This window comes from Bufo bufo, chromosome 5, assembly GCF_905171765.1.
Source record: "Bufo bufo chromosome 5, aBufBuf1.1, whole genome shotgun sequence".
Taxonomy (NCBI): domain Eukaryota; kingdom Metazoa; phylum Chordata; class Amphibia; order Anura; family Bufonidae; genus Bufo; species Bufo bufo.
The window spans coordinates 458,569,282-458,596,673 of NC_053393.1; the positions used below are offsets into that span (position 1 = coordinate 458,569,282).

Here is a 27,392-nt window from a genome sequence, read left to right on the forward strand (position 1 = left end):
TTACCAGAGACCTGATGCACAGGTTTTCAGACCTGGGGTGGGTAATAAACCTGAAAAAATCAAGTTTAGTCCCCTCAACCAAAATGAAATTTCTGGGGGTAATACTGGACTCGGTCTCCCTGGTGACATCCCTCCCTCGGGAAAAAGTTACATTGTTTATGGAAAAAACACAAAAATTCCGAAGTCAATCCCAGTGCTCCATTCGCAATGCCATGAGCCTCCTAGGCACAATGACCTCCTGCATAACAGCGGTGTCTTGGTCTCAGGCCCACACCAGGATTCTCCAATCTTGGATCCTGAGAATTTGGGACAAGAGACAGTGCTCTCTAGAGAAAAAAATCCCCATCCCGAGTCAGGTAAAATCAGATTTAAAATGGTGGATGAAAGAGGAAAACCTGCAAAAGGGTGCACCCTGGGTAAAAGATCCGGAGATTCAAATAAACACGGATGCAAGTGGTACAGGATGGGGAGCAAAAATAGGCTCGATAAATTACCAGGGCACTTGGTCGGACGCCATGAGAAAATGTTCCTCAAATCACAGAGAATTGAGGGCAATCTGGGAGGTGCTGAAGGTGTCACAGGACAGGGTCTCCGGAAAACACCTAAAAATCCTCTCTGACAACGTAACAGCCGTAGCATACCTGAAACATCAGGGGGGCACGATCATCAGGCTTAAAGGAATTGGCAGAAAAAATATTCTCCTGGGCGGAAAAGAACGTTCTATCCATCACTGCTATCCATCTAAAGGGTACAGAAAACATACAGGCGGATTTTCTCAGCAGAGTAACCATAGATCTGGGGGAATGGGCCCTAAACTCAATCGTATTCGAGCAGATTACCAGGAGGTGGGGGACCCCCAAGATAGACCTGTTTGCATCAAAAAAGAACGCAAAGGTCCATCCCTTTTGCTCCCTAAACCCAAGAGACAACCCTTGGGCGACAGACGCATTTTCAGTCAGGTGGTCTTGGGATCTAGCCTATGCCTTCCCCCCCCTTGGCCATTAATACCCAGGGTGCTGCAGAAAATAAGATCGGACCCAGTAACAGTAATACTGGTTGTCCCGTACTGGACAAAAAGGAATTGGTTCCCAGTGTTAAAAGAACTAGCTCTAAAAGAACCCTGGATAATCCCCCCACAGGCGGACATTATCTCTCAGGGTCCAATTCTTCACCAGAATCCAGGTCTTTTCAGACTATCAGTCTGGATCCTGAACGCGAAATCCTAAAAAGCAGAGGGATATCCGAAAAAGTCATAAACACCCTTAAGTCCAGCAGGAAAGAAGTTACTTCTGCAATATATCTTAAGATATGGAAAAAATATTGTAGTTGGCTTGGCTAGACTCCTCCCGTAAACTCTTCTCCCAATATTAAAAAAGTGCTAGACTTCCTCCAAAGAGGGTTAGATCTGGGCCTTAGACCAAGTACTCTCAAAGTACAGATCTCTGCTTTGGGGGCTTGTTATGATACGGACCTGGCTAGTCACAGGTGGATAAGGAGGTTCATAAAAGCTGCCTCAAGATTGAGACCTTCCCTAACCCCTAGGACGCCTCAATGGGATCTAAACTTGGTCCTAAAAAACCTTACGAATTCGCCTTTTTCTCCTACGCAGGATATATCTCTCAAACACCTATGGTTGTCCTCCATGAATCTATCTCTCAAGGTAGCTTCTAGAAAATTTGCTCCTCGTTTTATTGGACCATATAAGTTTACGGAGGTGATTAACCCAGTATCATTTAGGTTGGAGCTGCCTGAGTCATTCCACATTCATAATGTGTTCCATAAATCTCTACTTAAAAAATATTTTGAACCGGTAGTACCATCGAAAGCCTCGCCTCCGCCAGTTCTTGTTAATGATGCTGTCGAGTATGTGGTGTCTAAAATAGTGGATGTCAGGAAGGTGCGTAACTCGCAGTACCTGATTCACTGGAAGGGGTATGGACTTGAAGAGAGATCTTGGGTACCTGCCAGGGAGGTTCATGCTCCTAGACTGGTTCGTAAATTTCATTTAGAACACCCTGAAAAGCCATCGCCTGAAGTCTTGGGTCCGGTGGCCCCTCGTAAAAGGGGGGGTACTGTAACGGGGTTTCGAAGGTGCTCTCGGTCCCCCATTGCCCGCAGAACTGTTGCTTAGCTTTGGGAATGAGGATCTGTGTTTGACCTCATTCCCAGGGCGGCATTACTGCTGGGTAGCTCCCTGCTCCTAAGTCTGCCTTGAGCGCCGAGCTGATCACTCGGTGCTCAACTGGTTGGTCTGTCGGTCATGTGACGCTGGCCACGTCACATGACCCTCACTCCCCACTATAAATACAGGCAGCCTGCTAGCCACAGGTTGCCTGTTAATTTCTAGGTTCCTGGCTATTTGTTGGACTACTGAATACACACCTCATTCCGTTCCCTGACGATCCTTTTGCCTGCTCCTCCTGTACTGCGCATCCGTCCTGGTATTGTGACCTCGGCTCCCACCTGACTACTCTCTTAGGACTCCTCTTGTACTTCTCTACTCTCCTGGTATTTGACCCCGGCTTCTCCTGACCATTCTTTGCTTAACCCTTTGTACTGCGTAGCTCTCTTGGTTCTGACCCGGTCCATTCATGTTCTGTATTTTGTCTTGTCTGTCTTCCCTGCACGTATCCTAAGTTAGGGACTGTCGTCCAGTTGTCCCCTGTCATCAGGACCCGTGAGGCAAGTAGGCAGGGCCAGGGGTGAGGGTGGAGCACCATGGTCACTATCCTTCCCCCTGTGTGAGTGTGGACGTGACCGTTACAATAAGGAATATTTATTACACAATACAATTATACAAGTCTAACAATACGCTATATATATATATATATATATATATATATATATATATATATATATATATAATAATCACAGGTCGGCACTGCTGTATATGGTCACGGTGCACGAGTCTATGGGATGGCGTCCCAATGTAGAATCAATGAAAAAGACCGGCACTCGCTGTTGATAATTCTGAATTATCAACAGCGAGTGCCGGTCTTTTTCATTGATTATATATATATATATATATATATATATATATATATATATATATATATATATTCATGGATCAATGGATATGAATATATATGCATATAGACGTACACACTGCAGTATAGAAACAGTACTACAATAAACACAATACAAGCCTAACTACACTACACAGCACAATCCCAAATTCCACCCCACATACTGTCTATACATTACAATAATACATTCATACACACAAATATCAGTAACCCACCCACCTGACTAATCACTGTCCCTACGGGGGTACAAGAGGGTTAATCACACAACGGTGGCTCTGCAGGGGTTAATACCTGGAGGCCAAGGGACACAGGGTTCTGGGAGGTTAATGCTCTGCAGACTTGCAGAGCAGGGGAACAAAGCATTGAAGGGGTTAATGCTCTTCAGACTGGGGCAGCAGGGTAGGGGATAAGGGCAGCAACCATGCTGCTGGGGTTACAGGGTCCACAGGGTGACTGCTGAGAATGTTGGGGCAACATGGGACAGGCAGTGTAGGGGTTACTGCTGGGCACTGAAGGGGTTAATGGCAGGGGGCAGTGAGATCCCAGGGTGAAAGGATTAGGGGTTCAGGGCAGCAAGGGTTAAGGAGGAGGCAGGACAGGGAAAGCGATACTTAGTCTGTATAACTTCTGCTCCATCCTTCTGCTCTCCTCCTCTGGGCTGCTCTGGGCTCAACTACTCAGCCCTCTCCAACTCTCCTCTGAGCTCTTGTTCCGGTCAGGTATGTGCAGGGCTCAGTACTGCCTGCGCTCTCTCTCTCTCCTCTCTGTGGGGGTGGCCGGTCATCTCTTCAGAGCTCAGCACATCGCTGCCTGCGCTCTCTTGTATCAAGGGGTCCCGTCCTGAGCACCGGATGCGCTCACCTTCAGGGGGGGCGGGTGCCGATCTCTGTCAGAGCACAGTGCTGCTGGGGTATTTAAACCCTGCAGCGCTCGCGCCCGTTCTCCCGCCCTGCACCAGCCCGCGCTCCCAGGCAGGGGGATCCTTTGATCCTCCCGCCTGTGGAGATATCGCACATCTCTGGCGCTGTAATTACAGCGCCGGAGGTGAGCGGCACACAGGGCGTGGGAACTCTGTTCCCATGTCCCTGTTAGGCATACCATCTCCAGCGCTGCCGGAGATGGTGACAAAGGGCAGAGGATCTTTATTGATCATCTGTCCTTTGAAGAGGCCGAAACTGGACATAATTGTCCAGTTGTCGGTCTCTCCCCACCCAGCAGGCACATTCCAGAGGGGGGGGCACCCATGGGAGCTTCTGGGGACAGTTTAACTGTATGTGTGTGTATATATATATATATATATATATATATATATATATATATATATATATATATATATATATATATACATACACACTTATAGATGCTTGGGGCACATCAATAAGTATATATATATATATATATATATATATATATAAACACAGGGGGTCTCAATGGGCAATAAGCCCTCCTATACACATATTATATACATAGAGATGTATGCTGACAAAGGGGCATACATACATCTCTATGTATACACCTACTACCTGGACGGGCCCATGCAAAAGGGCCAATATATATATGCATATATGTAAGGGCATATATACATATATATTTAAATCCAACACTCCCCTCAACAGAGCCAAAACAAAATCACTCCATTAGTCTGATTGAATATCCCCACAACCTAGGGTTATTATGGTCTGCACCACTTTTCATGTCACAGCATTGACTTTATTTGATAGAGAACACAAAGACAAATGTTGTGAACTGATTACAAATAACCTGACTGAATACAATGTTTCCAAGAGATACTGAAAACATTTAGTTTTGTATCAAATTCAACAACTACAGACGCCACTCTTGCTGCATGTACACGCAGCTGCCGTCAGCCAAAGTATCCTTTATGCTCAGTCAGGATTTATGAGGTTTGATGCCGCTAACTGCTCATCTAAAGACAACAGGACTATGCTAACAGCTTAAGTGAAGTGGGGGGAAGTTAGTCAATATATTAAATAAACCCAACTTTCCATGAAGGACCCCCTAGATGTAAATACCTTGATGGCAATCCACTATTTACAAAAAACATGCAAATGATATATGCTCATTTTAAACCACTTGGATGCACCGTTTTTAAATGAAATATCCATTGTGCTTCCTTTCTAAGAAGATGTTGATCAAAATCGCCTCCTCTTGGATGGTCTTACTACCTCAATGCCCTGAAACCTAATCACTCCCAGGTCCCCTTGATGGCTTTCTACCACATGATGGGCTAGAGGCATGTCTGCTTCATTCCGGACATCTTTGAGGTGCTCCCCAATTCTTCTCCTGAACTCCCTTCGAGTCTTTCCCACGTACCGTACGCCACAAATTCACGTGGCCAAATACACCAATCCTGTAGTCCTACAGTTGATGAAAGTCCTGATGTCATAAATTAGGCTAGTACGTGTACATTGAAAGGTACTACTTTTTTTGATTGCTTCACATGCGATGCACCCTCTACAACTATAGGTACCTCGCATCAAAATTCTCAACCAATTGGACTTCTGCGAGGGAGATTCATAGAAGCTGTGGACCAATCGATCCTTTATATTCCTACCGCGTCAATACGTGATAGATGGTGTATGCCCCACTAAGTGCCCAACATCCTGGTCAGCTGATTCCCCAACAGCGAGATATGATCTTCACTTGATTGGGAGCATCATCAAATTCTCCAATGATCCTAATCTGTTATGATTCTGAGAACCTATTGTGGGGGATCAAAAGGGATTCCCTGTCACACCCTAGGACATGTTGATATGCTTGACTTAATACTGAGGGATACCCACGGTGCAAAAACCGCTGTCTAAGCTCATTCGCACCAGCATGAAAATCACGCATACCGGTGCAATTACGGCAAAGACGCAAGTATTGCCCTTTAGAAATACCACATTTGAGGGCCAGTGTGTGACAACTGTGCCAATCAAGCAAACTGTTAGTTGCTATCTTTTCACGAAAAAGCAGAGTGCCAATGTGCCCACTATAGTCTTTGTACACAGTAAGGTCCAGAAACATGATGGTGTAATCGTGGATCTCAGATTTAAAGTAGAGACCCCAATCATTATTATTGGGGTGTTGGACAAATTGATCAAACACATTTTTGTCCCCTTTCCACAGAATCAGTACGTCATCAATGTACCTCAACCATAATATAATTGTTGCAAATTCAGTCATGTCCTCCCTGAACACCACATCACGTTCCCAACCACCCAAGTAAAGATTTGCGTACGTGAATATGAAGTTATTGTGATTCTAAATAAAATGTATCAACTTCATTACAAAATTATTTTGGGGCCACAGATGAATGCCCCTTTGGTGTAAAAAGGAGGCGACAATCATGCACCCTTTATCATGTGGAATTGAGTTGTACAGTGCCTCCACATCCAAACTTGCCGACCATACATTCGTATCAACCTGAAGGCCATCAACTCTTTTGATGACCTCCATGGAATGACGGACGTAAGATGGAAGTGAAGTCACACAGGGCCGCAAATTTTGGTCTACATAGGTACTGTTAGTCTTGGGTACTAACAGTTTTACACATTCTATCAGCCTCCCCTTCAGTGGCTTCAGGCCTTTTATGGACCTTTGGTAGGTAAATTCCATCTCAGTTTTACTGATAAGTCTAGATTGCAGGGCTTGTATTTCATTCAACCCTTTCTTATCTAACATCAGAGGATTGGTGGGTAAGATGGAGTAACATTTACGATCATTAAGAAAACTGAGACACATACTCGTTTATTGATCACAGTCCATTATGACGATATTGTCACCTTTTGTCTGAAGGTTTGATCACAATAGACGGATCAAATTCCGCCTGGGTCAGATTGTTATGCCCAAATTTTTCCCCATCCAAGGTACCAAGTTGCTGTACAACCATCTTAAAAAAACATGTCCATAGGAGTGTTATCTCCCACTGGTGGATTTTTCAGGGATCTAGATTGGTAAAGGGGCCTTCACCTAGTCCCCTATTGCCTTCTTACCACAATTCTGCCAGAATATGGAAATTTGCCAAATCGGCACTCTCAATACCTAGATTTTCGCATTCCAATCGGTCATGTGTGGCAAAGAATTTTTTCCATTTCAGTTTGCGCACAAATAAATTCAAGTCCTTGACCCATTCAAACAGTCTAAAGGTGTTGGTTGGAACAAAGGACAGTCCTTTACTCAATTCATCGGACGTTAATATTGTACTTGAAAGATTATTATCCATCTCAAGGATATCCACAAGAAGTTTTGCCTCAAATTATAATAATGACCTAAAACTTTCTACCTTTTGCATGGAATTAGCCAGCCACTGTCACATGACTAGAAGGAGGATGCTGGGGGCTGGCTAAGGCACCTTTAAAAATAGCATGCTGAAAACTACATGGGGACAGAAGAACCTGGAGATGCATCTAATGCAGGCCTGATCATATTTCAGCTGTGCTCCCAGTGTGAATCCCTCACCAATCGAATTGGTAGGACACATTTTATTCACTTTTATTTTCTGTAGTTTTCATGACCGTATGTCCTTTTGTAAAATTTTTCTTAACATTGTACTTTTTTTTTTTTTACACATTAACCACTTCACGGCCGCCCATTGAGTATTGACTAGCAGCTGCACGATTAGCTTCTAATCGTGCAGCTGCCGAGCGGGAGGGCCCGCCATCAGTAACAGCAGGGCAACCCAGAGAGAAGGCAGGGACCATTCCTCGGTGTCCCTGCCTTCTAGATCGCTGTATACACAGTGCTCAACGAGCACTGTGTATACAGATCAGGAAGCGCATAGCATCATGTGACGGTCGGGGGAGTGCAGGAGCTGTCGGGTCTTCCACAGACCTCGACCAGCCCTGCACTGAGGCTGTACAGCACTGTATACTGCTGTCCAGCCACTCTGGGGAGTGTATTTCATCTGTAACTGGGCCTAATATGTGAGCCCCAGTTACAGGAGAAATCAATAGTGCAAAAATAAATAAAAGTGAAGTTAAATGTCCCCCAGAGGTCTTGTAAGTGTTTTATTAAAAAAAAAAAAAAGGTTTCACATGGAAAAAATAAAAATAAATTCCCCAATTAAGTAATTAACCCCTTAAGGACTCGGCCCTATTTCACCTTACGGACTTGGCCATTTTTTGCAAATCTGACCAGTGTCACTTTAAGTGCTGATAACTTTAAAACGCTTTGACTTATCCAGGCCATTCAGAGTTTTTTCGTCACATATTGTACTTCATGACACTGGTAAAATGGAGTAAAAAAAAAAAAATCTTTTTTATTTATAAAAAAATACCAAATTTACCCAAAATTTTTAAAAAATTGCAAATTTCCATGTTTCAATTTCTCTACTTCTATAATACATAGTAATACCTCCAAAAATAGTTATTACTTTACATTCCCCATATGTCTACTTCATGTTTGGATCATTTTTGGAATGATATTAAATTTTTTGGGGCTTAAGTTTAGAAGCAAATATTTCCGAAATTTTCAAAAACCCAATTTTTAGGGACCAGTTCATGTCTGAAGTCACTTTGCGAGGCTTACATAATAGAAACGACCCAAAAATGACCCCATTCTATAAACTACCCCCCTCAAGGTATTCAAAACTGATTTTACAAACGTCGTTAACACTTTAGGTGTTCCACAAGAATTAATGGAAAATGAGATACAATTTCAAAATTTCACTTTTTTGGCAGATTTTCCATTTGAATAATTTTTTTCCAGTTACAAAGCAAGGGTTAACAGCCAAACCAAACAAAATTTTTATGGCCCTGATTCTGTCATTTACAGAAACACCCGATATGTGGTCGTAAACAGCTGTATGGGCACACGCAGAAGGAAAGGAATGCCATACGGTTTTTGGAAGGCAGCATTTGCTGGACTGTTTTTTTTTTTTTTTGGACACCATGACCCATTTGAAGCCCCCCTGATGCACCCCTAGAGTAGAAACTCCAAAAAAGTAGCCCCATTTTAGAAACTACGGGATAGGGTGCCAGTATTGTTGGTACTAGTTTAGGGTACATATGATTTTTGGTTGCTCTATTACATTTTTTGTGAGGCAAGATAACAAGAAATAGCTGTTTTGGCACCGTTTTTTATTTTTTGTTATTTACAACATTTATCTGACAGGTTAGATCATGTGATATTTTTATAGACCAGGTTGTCACGGATGCGGCAATACCTAATATGTATACTTTTTTTTTTATTTATGTAAGTTTTACACAATGATTTCTTTTTTGAAGCAAAAAAAAACATGTTTTAGTGTTTCCATAGTCTGAGAGCCATAATTTTTTCAGTTTTTGGGCGATTACCTTGGGTAGGGTATGATTTTTGCGGGATGAGATGACTGTTTTATTGGCACTATTTTGGGGTGCGTGTGACTTTTTGATCGCTTGCGATTACACTTTTTATGATGTAAGGTGACAAATTGTTTGTTTAGCAGTTTTTATTTTAAATTTCTTACGGTGTTCATCTGAGGGGTTAGGTCATGTGATATTTTTATAGAGCCGGTCGATACGGACGCGGCGATACCTAATATACATACTTTTTTTTTATTTATGTAAGTTTTAAACTAATATCATTTTTGAAAAAAACAAACATGTTTTACTGTCTCCATATTCTGAGAGCCATATTTTTTTTCAGTTTTTGGTTTCAAAAATGCTATTGTGTTAAAGTGAAATAAATAAAAAAAGTATACATATTAGGTATCATCGCATCCGTAACAACCTGCTCTATAAAAATGTCACAATGTCATTCTCAGGTGAACACCGTAAAAGAAAATGCGAAAAAAAGCCATTTTTTGTCACCATACATCATAAATTGCAACACCAAGCGATCAAAAAGGCGTATGCCCCCTAAAATAGTACCAATCAAACTGTAATCTCATCCTGCAAAAAAGGAGACCCTATCTAAAACAATCGGTCAAAAAATAAAAAAAACTATGACTCTCAGACAATGGAGACACTAAAATATGATTTTTTTTTTTTTACTTTGGAATTTTTTTTTAAATGTCAAATTGCTTCAAAAATTCTAAACCTTCTAACGTCCTAAAAAAATAAAATTACATTACGAAAATGATGCCCACATAAAGTAGATACACGGGGAATGTTAATTAATCTTTTATGAAGCATCACTATCTTTTAAAAGCAGATTTTTTTTTTTATGAATAAAGGTAAAACATATTGACTCAAATTTACCATTAACATGAAGTACAATGTGACATGAGAACAATCTCTGAATGGCTTGGATAAGTAAAAGCGATACAAAGTTATTACCACATACGTAAAGTGACACATGTCAGATTTACAAAATTAGGCCTGGTCAGGAAGGGGGTAAATGGCCCGGTCTGGAAGTGGCTAAATCTTAAAATGTAATATAATAGTTTCTTCTTGTTCTAGCCATACCCACACCCTCTAAGTGCCGCTTTGTTCGTTACCATTGATGCCAATGTGCTAGTGGTTTTTGGTTGTTGGCTGGCTGCACAGAATCTAAGTTTTCCTGAAATTCAGATTGAATTCAATTTGTTTCACTTGAATTCGCACAACACTACAGCCCACAAAAACCAATACAAACAAAGTACAATGTGATGGGGAAACTGGCTTAGTTGCCCATAGCAACCAGTCAGATCCACCTTTTATATTTTTCAGAGCACCTTTGGAAAAGGATCAATCTTATTGGTTGCTATGGGCAACTAAGTCATTTTTCCTTTTGAACAGTTTTGATAAATCTGCCTGAGTGTCACAAAAAAAAATCTCAAATATATTTGAAATTGCAAAACATTCTAACGTTATTACCGTATAAAGTGAAATTTTCTGTTTTTGGTGGCAACCAGCCAACCAACATCTGGCCTTTTCCCTCCAAAATATGCTTCTTCAAACCTTACTGTGACTGTGGAAAATTACCAGCCCCAAAAGTCTGTCCATTAACCCTTTTTCACAGTGCTGTGCAAATGAACAGGGCATATATCACACCAAACATATGAAATGCAGTTGCACAGTATTAAACAGTATAAATCATCACAAGTTAACCCTTAGGCCTCTTTCAGACGGGCGAGATTTATGCGCGGGTGCAATGTCTGAGGATCATGTGACGGACCGTGTGATGAGCGCAGTGACGTGACCACAGGTCCTTTTCCTGTGCACAGCAAAGATGAAAACAGAAGAGAAGCCAAACTGTGCGAACAAGTGGATTAAGGTGAGTTAAATTATTATTTTTTTAACCCCTCCAGCCCTATTGTACTAAGCATTCTGTATTAAGAATGTATTATTTTCCCTTATAACATGGTTATAAGGGAAAATAATAGCAATCTACACAACACCTAACCCAAACCCGAACTTCAGTGAAGAAGTTCGGGTTTGGGTACCAAACATGCCAATTTTTCTCACGCGTGTGCAAAACGCATTACAATGTTTTGCACTCGCGCTGAAAAATCGTGCATTTTCCCGCAACGCACCCGCGTTTTATCCGGGCCAAAAACATGATGCCCGTGTGAAAGAGGCCTTAAGGGTACTCTCACACTTGCGTTTTTCTTTTCAGGCATAGAGTTCCGTCCTAGGGGCTCTATACCGGAAAATAACTCATCAGTTTTATCCCCATGCTCTCCATTCAGAATGCAATCTGTTCAGGATGTCTTCAGTTCAGTCTTTTTGACTGATCAGGCAAAAGATAAAACCGCAGAATGCTATGGTTTTATCTCCGGCCCAAAAAAACTGAAGACTTGCCTGAATGCCGAATGCAACATTTTTTTTTCCATAGGAATGTATTAGTGCCGAATCCGGCATTCAAAATACGAGAATACTGGATGCGCAGACTGGTAAAAATGTGAAAAAAATAAATCAAAACTGATCCGTTTGTCCGTATGACAAACGGACAGACTGATCCGTTCTTGCAATGCATTTGTAAGATGGATCAGGATCCTGATAAGTCTTAAAATGCAATCAGTTGGCATACGTTTTGCCGGATCCGGCAGGCAGTTCCGGTGACGGAAGTGTGAAAGTAGCCTAAAAATGATATAAAGTAAGAAGTAGGAGATTTATAACTTTGCATATGGGAAAGAGGCAAATGTCCAGACTGCATAGTACCCCTGCTCCAGGGCACTACACATGCAGCGAGCCCCTGTGGGAGCTGGTGTAGAAGATGGGCCTGGTAGTGGCCCTGATGTAGTTGTGTCAGTTTCCTACCTCAGGCCATCACTCCCTGGCAGTAAATGTTGTAGCACTGAAGAATGAGGCCAGAGTTGAATGCAACAGTTATTTTGAGTACAATGTAGAACTTAAAAATATATACAGTATGTACAGTAGCAAAGGGCTTTGGTGCAATTCTTCTCTGGCACCAGCTGAGGAGGTATCATGGCAGTTTGGATGGCTGCAGTTCTGCACTTAGTTGCTTGCCTAGTGGTATTCTGTAGTGATGAGCGGCAGGTGCCTTATTCTATTTCGACGAAATTCGCGAATATTCGTCAAAATCGAATATTCGTCATTATTCTAGCTATTGCGATTATTATGCGATTTAAATAATCTCGTATTGCGATTTTAACTTGAAGGCTGCTTTCCTATTGGTTTGATATCTAGAATTAGCGAAGATGATGAATATGACTAATGTATTCGTCATATTCCTCAAAACGAGGATAACGAAGTATTCTACATCTTCGTTTTAGCTACCTATTCGTCAACTTCGCTAATTCTAGCAATCAAATAGGAAAGTTGACTATAGAGACAGCTGTGTTTAATTCGCTATGCGATTATATTACCAAAAAAAATGTAATAGTTAAATACTTGATTATTATGATTCTATTTATAAAAAAAGCAAAGTAATATAATCGCATAGCAAATTAAACACAGCTGTCTCTATAATCAACCTTCCTATTTGATTGCTAGAATTAGCAAAGTTTACGAATATGGAGCTAAAACGAAGATACTTATATATGGAGCTAAAAAGATACTTCGTTATCTTCGTTTTGAGGAATATGACGAATACATTCGTCATATTCGCTAATTCTACCAAGCCAACCATAGTAAACCAGGTCCAAGTTGAAATAGCAATGCGATTAATTCAAGTTATAATAATTGAATTTCGATTTCAACTTAGCACTGCTATATTCCATATTAGGCTAGAATTAAATATAGCAGTGCTAAGTTGAAATCGAAATTCGATTATTACAACTTGAATTAATCAAATTGCTATTTCAACGTAATTCTCAAATCCGACAGTACATTCTAGTATGGAGACGTTCCCATGGTGATGGGGACGCTCCATGAGCACGGAAGTCGTCAGAAGCGGCAACGGGCACTGACTGGAGCAGCCAGGAAGCCAGGAATCCTAAGGACAGGTAAGAACTACATTTGGGAAGTGGGAAAGAAAAAAATATAACAATAAAAACAAAACAAAAAAAAAACGAATATTCAAAATATCGAATTTATAGCACTATATTCGAAATATTCGCGAATTATCGAAGTGCCGATATTCGCTAAAAAATTTCAATATTCGAATATTCGCGCTCAACACTAGTATTCTGGTGATGGGTGTCTTTAGCTGTAATTCCTCACCTCACAGCAGTGTTTGTAGAAGTGCTGTCGCAGTTCACTCTGTTGTCTGTTTACATGAATCCTTTCCTCAGTTCTGGAGAGTGGGTGCTCTGAGTTGCTTCCTCACTCTATTGCAAGAGAGGGATCATCTGGGTCCTCCACTTTACAGGGGAAACTATTCAGTTCTTAGGAGTTGGTGCTCTATAAGCTGCTTCCTCACTCCCCCACTATCTGGACAGGACCTCTTTCGTCCCTTTTCTGCCTAATTCTGACCATAGATTCCTGACCTACACTAGACTTCTCCTTCCTGGAAGGAAGTTGGTGACAACATGGCTGCACTTGGGAACCATATGTGCTTTACACTATATATGAGTGGCATGTGACAGACTCTGCATCCTGTGCATATGAATGGGATTCCACAACCCAATTTACTTGCTAATGCAAACTTTTGTGCAGTTATTTGTCCACACCACAAAAATTTATAAATCTGTGAATAAGTAGCATGCAATTAGATATCATGAGTTTTGCATTTATAAGCTGGTGGATAAGTCTAACCCACATTGTTCCCCTTAAATGGGGCTAATTGTTATGCAGGTCTTTGACATGTAAAATCGCACATCTGCGGCAGAGTTTTAGCCTTTAATCTAATAACTAATATGATTCTGCTGGGGTTTGCATGGCTTTGTGGTACTCGATCACACAGCAGCTGTATCCCAATGACGACACAGCTGAGTGGTACTGGTCATACAGTAAGGCATGGTCACACAGTAATAGTGATTTCTGAAAACTCTCGTTCACTTATAATGGGACTCTCAAGTGTCTGTTACAATTTAGTTTTTCATAATGGACAAAACTCTGCTAATCTGGGTCAATAGAACCATGGTGCCAATGTGGAGAAAGTCTTCTATTTTGATTCAGTACCATGTGAAGAAGTATAAAACATTCTTAAAATCAGTGTCTTGATTAACCTACATGTAGTATATGAATTATTTGTCCTCTGTTTTGCAGTCATCTCAATTATTCCATGTTTAAACCTGTTTGCATCAGTTCGATAAAATGGGCCAAAATCAAACAGCTGCTTCAAAAACTGGTACGTTTTCTGACTTGTTTCATAGTCATATACACATTCCGAGTTTCTTGTCTTTTTGGTAAATCTATTAATGATTGAACAGGCAAATATAAAACATATTCTTAGCAAATGTGCCACACTGTAACAATGTGTAACCTTGCTTTAAAATTCAAATGGGTTCTCTAATTTCATGCATTTATCACCAACAGGAAAAGCTACTGATGATGACAGCAGTTACGGTCTCCAGTATTATAGAAAGAGAATAATGAATGAAGATTCTGAAAGGTATAAAAAATAAAATAAAAAATAAAAATTGTTTCATTATAGCAAAATCAATCAATCCAGTAATAAGACTTATAGTCAGCACTACTGCTCAACTCGGTGGATATCCTGAGACTTTTGGTTTCACAATGTCCATGGGTCCTCAGTGCACAATAGAAGATACTGCAATACATCCAAGTTAGGAAGAAACAGCGAGGCACTCGCCTTAGGACAAATTCACCATCTTTTATTAGCTCCACATATCACGGGTATGACTTGATACACACAAACAGGCCAACGGCCGTTTCACTTCACCTTGAGAAAGCGTCAATTGACGTGAAACGGCCACAGGCCATTTTGTGTGTATCAAGTCATACCCGTGTTATGTAGCCACTGTGTAGCTAAAAAAAAAATGAATTTGTCCTAAGGAGAGAGCTATGTTGCTTCTTCCTAACTTAGATTTATAGAAAAAGCAGTTATGCAATTTTTATAACAGGGAAATTAAATGTAATACACTATATACAGAAGCATTACTGCCTTTCTTGTATCATTAAGTGTTCTTGCATAGCAAGACCACTTATTGTTATCTCACATATATATTATTATTCTTATTATAGCCAAATTTGCCACCCTAACTCCTCCCACAGTTTTTACACTACATAGACAAAAATTTACCAAAACGTGCAGATTGTTCCCGATCGGATTGCTATTACTTTGTGGAGTGATCCCACCCCCGGGGCCCCCGTGGCGGGCCCCGGAAGCCCCCTTTTTTCCCATAGACTTTGACAGGGTAAATTTTCAAATCGCTCCCACTCGCCAGGCTTTGATGCTAAAGTCACCAAACTTGGGTCACTTAGTCATGGGGTCAACCCGAAAATTTTTGGCACATTTCGGGGACCCCAAAAAGTGGGCGGGGCCACACAGAACCAATCAAAATCTTCCCATTGACTGTAATGAGACGTTCAAATTGCTACTCCTCCCACATTTTTAGGAGTACAAATTCCAAACTTTGCAGTCTTGGTCGGCACCCACCCTAGTACCTTACTTGTGCTTTGTTAACCGATCCCACCTTCCGGGCCCCTGGGACGGGCCCCCAAAATCCACGTTTTTTCCCATTGACTTTGACAGGGAAAATTTTCAAATCTCTCCCAGGGGCACAGATTTGAAACTAAAGTCACCAAACTTGGGTCACATAGTCATGGGGTCAACGCGCAATTTGTTAGAACATTTCGGAGACCATAATTTGTGGGCGGGGCCACACAGAACCAATCAAATTCTCCCCATTGACTATAATGAGACAATCAAATTGCTACTCCTCCCACAGATTTAGGAGTATAAATACCGAACTTTGCACTCTTGGGCGGCACAAACCCGAGTATCTTGCTTGTGCTTTGTTAACCGATCCCACCCTCCGGGCCCCTGGGGCGGGCCCCCGAAAACCTCTTTTTTTCTTCCATAGAGTTTTATTGGAAAAATGCAAACGTTTGTCACTCATACAGCTTCGGAGTTAAACTGACCAAACTTGGGTCACTTAGTCATTGGGTCAACCTCAAAATTTCTGTCACATTTTGGGGACATTAAAAAGTGGGCGGAGCTACAAACAACCAATCAGATTTTCCCTATTGACTTCAATGAGAAAATTTTTAATTGCTGCCATTTCAACAATGTTAATGGCAGGGTTGTTAAACTTAATATATTCGGTTAATAGGTGACTAGAATTCAAATGTTTAAAAGTAGGCGGAGTCTACAACGGCCAATCAAATTTCAGCCATATGTTTTAATGGGAAAACTGCCGCTGCTCTTAGAGGCTCAATGGCAAAGTCACTAAACTTGGAACAGTTGGTCAATGGGTGACTGGGATTCAAATTTGAAAAAGTGGGCGGAGCCTAAAATAGCCAATCAAATTTCAGCCATTTAACTTAGACCACCAGGTGACCCCCCCCGACAGGACTACCCCAACGATTAGGTGCAACCACCCCAACCCTTAGGTGCACCCACTCCGACCCTTAGGTGCAACCACCCCAACCCCCACTCCAGTTGTAAGCTACTGGTGGAGGCAAGAACACTTCACACAATTTCCCCAGAAATTGTAGCTTTTCTAGTTTTATTTGTTATAGGAGGACACACGTTTGCAACATTTTTTATACTGTACTACAGAAATCTATTTTTGGACTCGGCGTCGTGAAAAGCACATTACGCAGTAGACGGAAATATTAACAGTAGAGTTGAACGAGCATGCTCGGCCGAACACCAGTTCGGCTCGAGCATCGCGATGCTCGGCACATCGCGGTGTTCGGCCGAATACCGTGTGAGCTTGAGCGCGATGCTAGAGTCTCCTCCCCGCACGTTTGTTGGCTGCTACGCAGCCAATAAACGTGCAGATAAGTACTGCCACTCAATGTAATGCCGTAACCACGTTGGTTATTGGCATTACAGTGATTAGCTGGCCGACACGTGTCCTCTGGTGCTATAAAGCACCTGATGACCTGTGGTTCGGCTCAGTCTTAGGCCTCTTTCACATGGGCGTATGCGCCTCGTGGTCGTGCTGCGGCCCACAATGCACGAGCACAGTCTGTGAGGCAGCCGCAGCGGATCGCGGACCCATTTACTTAAATGGGTCCGCGATCCGGCCGTTCCGCAAAAAGATAGGACCTGTTCTATCTTTTTGCGGAACGGAACTACGGGACGAAACCTCACGGAAGCACTCCATAGTGCTTCCGTAGGGTTCCGTTCCGCACCATTCCGCATCTCCAAATTTGCGGACCCATTGAAGTGAATGGGTCCGCATCTGTGATGCAGATCCGCAAATGTGGTCTGCAATATGGCAACGGAGCGCACACGCCCCCGTGTGAAAGAGGCCTTAGTCAGGGAGAGCTTTTAAGGACTATAGTTGTATCTGGCAGCAATATATATTTTTAGCGCAACCTGCGCTAAATAGCTTGCAATTGTTTGGCCGCTGCAGACAGCAACATTATCTGCGCTACATCTCCTGTCTAATGTGTGCGCAGCCTAAAATATCCGTGACATCCAGTGTACTTTTTCCGTAGACGGTGTCCACTGCGAAGTTACATTACATGCACTACATCTCCTGTATAACGTTTGCTTATCCTAAAAATATCTGACATCCAGTGTACTTTTTACGTAGACTCTGCGGACAGTGACCTTATCTGCACTACATCTCTTGTTTGCCGTGTGTGCATACAAAAAATATCTGACATCCAGTGTACTTTTTCTGTAGATGATGTCCGCTGCGGACAGTAACATTACCTGTGCTACATCTCCTGTATAAGATTTCTGCATCCCAAATTTCTGTGACATTGACTGTCATTTTTTCTTAGCCGCTAGTGACAGCAGCACCATTACCTGTGGTACCTCTCCTGGGTAACGTTTCTGCATCCCAATTATCTGTGACATTGACTGTAATTTCTTCTTAGCCGCTGGTGACAGCAGTGCCATTACTTGTGGTACCTCTCCTGTATAACGTTTGCGCATCCTAAAAATATCTGACATCCAGTGTACTTTTTACGTAGACGCTGTGGACAGTGACATTATCTGCACTACATCTTCTGTTTGCCGTGTGTGCATACTAAAAATACCTGTGACATCCAGTGTACTTTTCCATTACGCCCCATGACAGCACCTATGAGAGATCCTCCCTCTTCCGGACAGGAAACAGGAACTTCCCAGATCTTTAAATTGGTCCACTGCCTTCCACCACTCAGTTCTTTCCTGTTTCCTGTCCAGAGACAGAAGGATTTCTTCTCAGGTCTGTTTTGGGGGCTGCAGGACCTCTAGGGTTAAAAGGACTGAAACCTAGTGGAGGTACCTGTCGGCGTAAGTCTCCACTAGGAGCCGCTGAGAAGCCTGGCGTTTTTCTCCCTTCAGCACCATCGGGGGATGTCTGTGGCTGCCTCGTTGTCTCTTGCCAGGCCGGCGAAGTTCGGCGTGAGGGGGAGGTGGATCTTCTCCTCTCATTTGCGGCAGGCCGACTCTGGACGCGCGCATCGCACCGGAAGTGACGCGTTTGTTTCACCGACCGGAAGGGGAGGAGCCTAAACATGGCGGGCGTTGTGCGCCCCATTTGAAAAAGGGAACGCCAGCCAGCATAGAGGGAGCAGCAGCAAGCAGATACTTGACCGGACGGCCAGATCTTCCTTCCATCGCCCCCCTTGAAGCAGCATCATGCAGGAAGAAGGGGAAGTTCAACTGCGCACAGACAGGCAGTAGCAGCTTTCCGAATCCAGCATGGTACTCCTGGGGGTAAGAGGGGTTAACCCCCACCATCTCCCTTTGGGGAGTTATTATTGTGGTCAGAATTAGACTGATTGGGGCTATTTTATTAAATGCAGGTTAAAGAAGCACCAAGAAAAGCTACCCACAAAACAAGAGCTAAGGAGTGTGGAATTTGCAAGCATAAATTAAGCCCGTCCTACCCCAAAACATGTTGCCAACCATGTCTGGATAAGTTAGTAGCAGACGAGTCGCCATCTTTATTGCAAAGCATCCAGGAGTTAGTTAAAAAGGAAGTTCGTTCTTCTGTGGAACATCTTAAAGAAATCCCTGCATAGCTCATCCAGACATAATGTCACATCTGTGACAGGTCCCAGAAAGGCCTGAAAGATTATCTATGCATTAGTAATCTGACAGCCTCTTTTGGTTTCACTTTGTCTGTGTGTTGCTGGTATGTCCACACCTCCTGTTTAGGTGTGGATCATGTGACCTCTACCACACCCTATTTAGTCTGACTTTTCCCATCACTCCTTGCTTGGGACAGCTTCATTTGGTCTTGGAAGAGCTGGAGTGTGGTTCGTGTTGAAGTCCTGTTCATTCTTCATCCTCTGACATTAAGTGTTCCGCTTGTCGTGTTTTGTATTCCCCCCCCGGTTGTTTAATAGGCCTCAGTGAGACGCTAGTTCCTTCACCAGGGAAGGAACAGGTGGTCTCTGCCCAGTCATTATCTTTAGGCATCTGAGGGTCACCAGGGTTATCTAGGTTCCCGTGTATGGGTATCTCTACCATCGAGAGGTGCCCATACGAATAGGAGTTAGGACCAGGAGCAGGGTTTTATAGGTGGTGACCCATTTCCTTCCCTAGCGGTGAGGCCTAGTGTCTTTCCCCTTCCTTCTTGATTGTCTTTTGGTGTTCTCCCCTACGTCATCCGTGACATTATCCCAAGGCCATACCGCCATTTTTTTGTTCTGATCTGTGCAGCTGTAGATGCTATGACTGCACTGGTCGAACAGATGCAGAATCTGACTTTGGAGGTAGCAGACCTCCGTGCAACTGTCTTGCAGATTCAGAGTCCACAGGCTGCTGGTTCCGGTGGTGGGTCCCAGGCCTGTCCTGAACCGAAGGTGGCTCTCCCGGACAGGTTTTCCGGGGGTAGTGACAATTTCATCCGGTTCAGGGAGTCATGTAAATTATACTTTAAGCTGTGTCCATACTCTTCTGGGGATGAGTGTCAACGTGTGAGTATGATTATTTCTTTGCTTAAAGAGGACGCCCAATCTTTGGCTTTTTCTCTGCCGACCGGATCACTGCCCCTCCGGTCGGTAGATGAATTCTTCAGAGCCTTGGGTCTCATCTATGATGACCCGGATCGGATCTCTCAGGCCGAGACCAAGTTACGGAGTGTGCGGCAGGGAGATCGTTCCGCGGAGACCTATTGCTCTGAATTTAGGAGATGGGCTACCGATACTGAGTGGAACGATCCTGCTCTCCGCAGCCAATTCTGTCAGGGTCTCTCTGCGTTGGCCTTTCATGAAAATCCTGTGTCATTGGAGGCAGCTATGTCCCTTGCTGTACGTCTAGATAGACGCCTGAGGGGGAGATCTAGGCGTCCTCACCTTCAGGACGTACTGTCCAATAAGGGTACTGCTTCCTTTGACACTTATGGTGGAGAGACACTGGTAGTTGCGCCTTGTGATGAGCCTATGCAGTTAGGAGGAGCTACTCCTGGCAAAAGCTTGAGTCATGTGAAAGGAGTCTGCTTTTATTGTGGCAAGAAGGGACATTTTGTGGACATTTGTCCGTACTTGCAGCATCAAGGTGTAAACAAAAAGAAAAAACCTTTTAATCCTCAAATTACTATTGGTGGTGTGGAACAAGAAAACCTACATTTGTCTTTTACTGGTAGTACCAGTTTTCTCCTGACTGCCGAGGTGGCACTAGAGTCCCAAACTGTGAAAATCAAAGCATTTATTGACAGTGGGGCAGGAGTTAACTTGATTGATGGAGTTTGTACGCATTCATTGGTTGACTACTAATGCATTAGAGAAAAGTATTTCTGGCTTTGCAATTGACTCAGCACCTCCCACCCAAAAAGGCCTGTCGCAGGTAGTGAATGACATTCATTTAAGAGTGGGTGATTTGCATCAGGAATCTATCTCCTGTTATGTATTGGAGGGTCTGCCTGCTCCGTTGGTGTTGGGCTTACCATGGTTAAGAAAACATAACCCTAACATCGACTAGCAAGCGAGACAGATTCTCGATTGGAGTGATTTTTGCATGGATAACTGTCTTAATGCATCATTCTCTATGGTGACCACTAAAACTGTACCCTCGTTCATTTCAGAATTTTCTGATGTTTTCTCTGAGAGTGATAATCAGGAGTTGCCTCCGCACCGGGAGTATGACTGTCCCGTCAATCTTATTCCCGGAGCTAAATTGACCAAATCTCAGTTGTATAATCTTTCGGAACCCGAAAGAAAGGCCATGCGAGAGTATATTACCGAGAGTTTGGCAAAGGGACATATTAGACCATCCAAGTCCCCAGTGGCTGCTGGGTTTTTCTTTGTAAAGAAAAAAGATGGTACCCTGAGACCATGCCTGGACTTCCGTGAGCTCAATCGTATTACCGTCCATGATCCTTACCCCCTTCCTTTGATTCCGGATTTGTTTAGTCAGATTGACTATGCCAAGATGTTCTCTAAGTTGGATCTGAGGGGGGCATATAATCTGGTAAGGATCAAGGAGGGGGATGAGTGGAAGACCGCATTTAATACCCCTGAGGGTCATTTTGAAAACCTGGTCATGCCCTTTGGGTTAACCAATGCTCCTGCGGTTTTTCAACACTTTGTCAATGACATCTTTCATCATCTGGTGGGGAGGTTTGTCGTTGTATACCTTGATGACATACTAATTTATTCGCCTGATATAGAGACTCATCAGGATCATGTGAGACAGGTGTTACTGATCCTAAAAGAGAATAAGTTGTATGCTAAGATGGAAAAGTGTGTATTTGCTGTACAGGAAGTGCAATTTCTGGGTTACCTGCTCTCATCCTCAGGTTTTCGTATGGATCCCGAGAAGGTCTGTGCCGTGTTGGACTGGGATCAACCCGAAAATCTGAAAGCGTTTTTGGGGATTACCACTACTACCGTAAATTATCTTGAACTATTCATTGATGGTTAAACTTTAACAGACATGACTAGGAAGAGTGCGGATATTTCTGTCTGGTCTGATGCGGCATTACAGGCCTTTTCTGCAGTGAAAGAATGTTTTGCTTCGGCCCCTATTCTGATGCAACCGGACTTGACTCAGCCATTTATTGTTGAGGTTGACGCGTCCGAGGTAGGGGTAGGAGCAATCTTGTCGCAGGGTCCTTCACCTAGTAAATGGCGCCCATGTGCATTTTTCTCTAGTCTAATGACCCTAGTCCCATTTTATCTGAATATATCCGTTTTATCTGAATATAACATATCCGCTCTTTATCCTGATCTTGAGGTCAGGGTGTTGGAGGCACAGGAGGATGCTCCGGACTCTTGTCCTCCAGGGAAGTTGTTTGTTCCCTCCGAATTACGTCACAAGGTGTTCAAGGAACATCACTGTACGGTGCTTGCTGGGCACCCTGGGAGCAGATCGACTGTTGATCTCATCTCTCGCAGATTTTGGTGGCCGGGGTTGCGTAAGTGTGTTGAGGACTGTGTCAGCCTGTGGTACCTGTGCACATGCTAAGGTGACACATACTCTGCCTTCTGGATCTCTGCTTGCATTGCCCATCCCGTCCAGACCTTGGACCCATTTGTCCATGGATTTTATCACGGATTTACCGAATTCTTCGGGAAAAACTGTGATTCTGGTGGTTGTAGATCGTTTTAGTAAAATGGCACACTTTATTGCATTACCTAGTCTACCCAATGCTAAAACTCTTGCACAGGTGTTTGTCGACAACATCGTGAAACTACATGGCATTCCCCCTGATGTGGTGTCCGATAGAGGGACTCAGTTTGTTTCCAGATTCTGGAAAGCGTTCTAGGTGTACAATTGTCCTTCTCTTCTGCTTTTCATCCTCAGTCGAACGGACAGACGGAGCGCACTAATCAGAATCTGGAGACTTACTTGAGATTTTTGTTTCAGAGAATCAGGAAGAGTGGTCTTCATTTTTGTCGTTAGCCGAGTTTGCTATAAATAACCGTAGACAGGAATCCACTGATAAGTCGCCATTTTTTGGGGCATATGGGTTCCATCCACAGTTTGGAACATTTTCTGGTGCTCAAAATTCCAGCATTCCTGAGGAGGAACGATTTCTCTTCTTTGTCTTCTATTTGGCGGAAAATCCAAGATAACCTGAAAAAATGGACAACAGGTATAAGCGTGTGGCTGACAGGACACATATGAGTGGTCCGGACCTGAGAGTGGGTGATTCTGTGTGGTTGTCTACAAGAAACCTTAAACTTAAAGTACCTTCTTGGAAGTTGGGCCCAAGATTTATTGGTCCATATAAGATCACTGCCATTATTAACCCTGTAGCCTTCCGTCTTGAACTTCCTCAGGCATTGAAAATCCATAACGTATTTCATAAATCGTTGCTAAAGAAATGTCGAACCTGTTGAGCAGTCCTCCTCCTTGCCTCCCGCTCCTGTCATGGTGGACGGCAATTTAGAATTTCAGATCAGCAGGATTGTGGACTCCCGAGTTTTCCGGAGATCCCTCCAGTATCTCGTTCATTGGAGAGGGTACGGACCAGAGGAGAGATGTGGGTTCCAGCGACCAATGTTAATGCTAGTCGTCTGGTGAGAGCATTCCACAGAGCTCATCCTGAAAAGGTCGGTCCTGGGTGCCCGGAGGTCACCCGTAGAAGGGGGGGGTACTGTCACATCTGTGACAGGTTCCAGAAGGTCTGAAAGATTATCTATGCATTAGTAATCTGACAGCCTCTTTTGGTTCACTTTGTCTGTGTGTTGCGTGGTATGTCCACACCTCCTGTTTAGTACAGTGTGGATCATGTGACCTCTACCACACCCTATTTAGTCTGACTTTTCCCATCACTCCTTGCTTGGGATAGCTTCATTTGGTCTTGGAAGAGCTGGAGTGTGGTTCGTGTTGAAGTCCTGTTCATCCTTCATCCTCTGACGTTAAGTGTTCCGCTTGTCGTGTTTTGTATTCTCCCCCCCCCGGTTGTTTACTAGGCCTCAGTGAGACGCTAGTTCCTTCACCAGGGAAGGAACAGGTGGTCTCTGCCCAGTCATTATCTTTAGGCATCTGAGGGTCACCAGGGTTATCTAGGTTCCAGTGTATGGGTATCTCTACCATCGAGAGGTGCCCATACGGATAGGAGTTAGGGCCAGGAGCAGGGTTTTATAGGTGGTGACCCATTTCCTTCCCTAGCGGTGAGGCCTAGTGTCTTTCCCCTTCCTTCTTGATTGTCTTTTGGTGTTCTCCCCTACGTCATCCATGACACATAAGGCGGCTCAGACGATCGTGGAGGATGCTACGGATTCTGAGTCTGAGGGCGCCATTGCAAGCTCAGATTCCTCCGCTGAGGATTTGACAGGGAAGCCGTTATTCAGAGTGGAGGATACGGATCTACTATTAAAAGCGGTTAGATCCACGAGGGAGCTGGAGGAGGAAAAGGAGTCCAGGTCTAGGCCAGAACTCATGTTTGAAAGCCTAAAACCAAAAAAGTCTAGGGTGTTCCCCATTCAGGATTGTATCAAAGACCTGATTAAGGCCTCCTGCACCACAAACCGTATGGCTTTTTCAGTGTTTTGCGGTCTGTTTTTCACGATCCGTTGTTCCGTATTTTGTTTCTGTTCCGTTTTTCCGTATGGCATATACAGTATACAGTAATTACATAGATAAAATTGGGCTGGGCATAACATTTTCAATAGATGGTTCCGCAAAAAAAACGGAACGGAAACTGAAGACATACGGATGCATTTCCGTATGTGTTCTGTTTTTTTGCGGACCCATTGACTTGAATGGAGCCACTGAACGTGATTTGCGGGCATTAGGACATGTTCTATCTTTAAACGGAACGGAAATACGGAAACGGAACCATTCGCGGAACCATTGAAATGAATGGTTACGTATACGGAACGCAAAAAACGGCCAGTAAACGGGGAAAAAAAAACGGTCGTGTGCAGGAGGCCTAAACATGAATGGGAGAAGCCCGACAAAAAATTATTTATCCCTAGAGCGGTTAAGAGAAAGTACCCCTTTGATGATCAAGAAGTATCAGCTTGGCAGGAGGTACCCAGGGTAGACGCCCCTGTAGCAAAAATAAATAAAAAATCAGCTCTTCCGTTTGAGGATTTAGGGTCCCTTAGGCCTCTTTCACACGGGCGTTGCGGGAAAAAAAGGTCCGGGTGCATTGCGGGAACATGCGCGATTTTTCCGCGCAAATGCAAAACATTGTAATGCGTTATGCACTCGCGTGAGAAAAATCGCATGTTTGGTACCCAAACCCGATCTTCACAGAAGTTCGGGCTTGGGATCCGGTTGTTCCTTTAGATTTAATTATTTTCCCTTATACATGGTTGTAAGGGAAAATAGCATTCTGAATACAGAATGCATAGTAAAATAGCACTGGAGGGGTTAAAAAAAAATAATAAAATAATTAAACTCCCCTTAATCCACTTGCTCGCGCAGCCCAGCATCTCTTCTGTCTATCTGTGCTGTGAGCAATAGGACCTTTGATGTCACTACGCTCATCACATGATCCATCACCATGGTGATGGATCATGTGATGGACCATGTGATGAACGCAGTGACGTCATCAAAGGTCCAAATGCTCACAGAAGAAGACAGAAGAGATGCCGGCTGCGCGAGCAAGTAGATTAAGGTGAGTTTAATTTTTTATTTTTATTTTTTTAACCCATCCAGCCCTATTTAACTATGCATTCTGTATTCAGAATGCTATTATTTCCCTTAAAACCATGTTATATGGAAAATAATATTGATCGGGTCTCAATCCCGATTGTCTCCTAGCAACCGTGCGTGAAAATTGCACCGCATCCGCACTTGCTGCGATTTTCACTCAACGCACAAGTGATGCGTGAAAATCAACATACATGTGCAACAGCCCATATATATGAATGGGTCAGGATTCAGTGCAGGTGCAATGCTTCAACTCGCGCATCGCATCCGCACGGAATACTCGCCCGTGTGAAAGGGGCCTTAAGATCCCAAAGGGCAGACGCCTACTTAAGGAAGAATTGGGAGCATCCACATTCTGCCTTAAAACAGAATATAGCGACTACTTCAGTGCAAGGCATTTCAAAGTCTGGTTGGAGGAGCTAGAGTCTCATATAGAGAACAAGACTCCTAGGGTTCAGCTTCTGGAAGCTATACCAACCATGTCCAGAGCAGTAGACTTTATTTCTGCTAGAGCGGCCGCACTGTTCAATTCAGCCAGAAGGTCCCTATGGTTGAAGGGGTGGAAGGGCGATGTAGAATCAAAGTCTAAGTTATGTGCCCTTCCTTGTCAAGAAAATTTTTTGTTTGGGTCAGCCTTCGACGATATTTTAGATAAGGCATCTGATAAGAAAAAAGGATTTCCAACGCCAGAGAAGATCAGAAGGGAGCAGGCAACAGTGATCCTAATAGCACCGTTCTGGCCGAGAAGAGTCTGGTTGGCCTGGTTGAGGAGAATATCAATAGCCGATCCCTGGATACTTCCAGAAAGACAGGACCTATTATATCAGGGCCCTCTACATCATCCGGAAGTGAAGAACCTGCACATGACAGCCTGGATTTTGAGAGGCGATTCTTCAGGTCCAGAGGTCTATCAGAACAAGTGATTGGGAATCTTCTAGCCAGTAGGAAAAAGGTCACCTCCGAAATCTATCTGAGGGTATGGAAGACCTTCCTTCGGTTTGCAGGGCCAGGCCTAGACTTGAGCTTGCCCAACATCCCTTTAATTCTGAGTTTTTTGCAGGAGGGCCTTAACAAAAAGCTTAAACCTAGCACTCTCAAGGTCCAGGTATCGGCACTGAGTGCTCTCTCTGACTTTAGATTAGCTACTCATCCCTGGGTCAAAAGGTTTATTAAGGGTTCCTCTAGACTATGTCCTACAGTTAAATCTAAATCAGCCCCGTGGGACCTTAACCTGTTGCTATCCGCTCTAACCAAGGCCCCGTTTGAGCCCCTTGGAGACATCCCCTTAAAGATGCTATCCTATAAAACGGTATTTTCCCTTACGCCCATGACGGCACCCTTGAGAGACTGCCTCCATCCAGGACAGGAAACAGGAACTTTCGTGGAGAGCTCTTAAGGAGGAGCATGGCCCCAAGACCACCAGTT

The 27,392-nt window shown here is 43.5% G+C and overlaps 1 protein-coding gene across 1 annotated transcript in view; it reads left to right on the top strand.

Annotated features, from left to right (window-relative positions):
- The window catches only part of LOC121002576 (ATP-dependent translocase ABCB1-like), a 185,271-nt gene that overhangs the window by 18,277 nt on the left and 139,602 nt on the right, over positions 1–27,392 (top strand). The window contains exons 2-3 of the mRNA XM_040434019.1: positions 14,546–14,627; positions 14,816–14,891. Of these exons, the coding sequence (XP_040289953.1) occupies positions 14,594–14,627; positions 14,816–14,891 (110 nt within the window). The 5' untranslated portion in view covers positions 14,546–14,593. The remainder of the gene's footprint in view (positions 1–14,545; positions 14,628–14,815; positions 14,892–27,392) is intronic.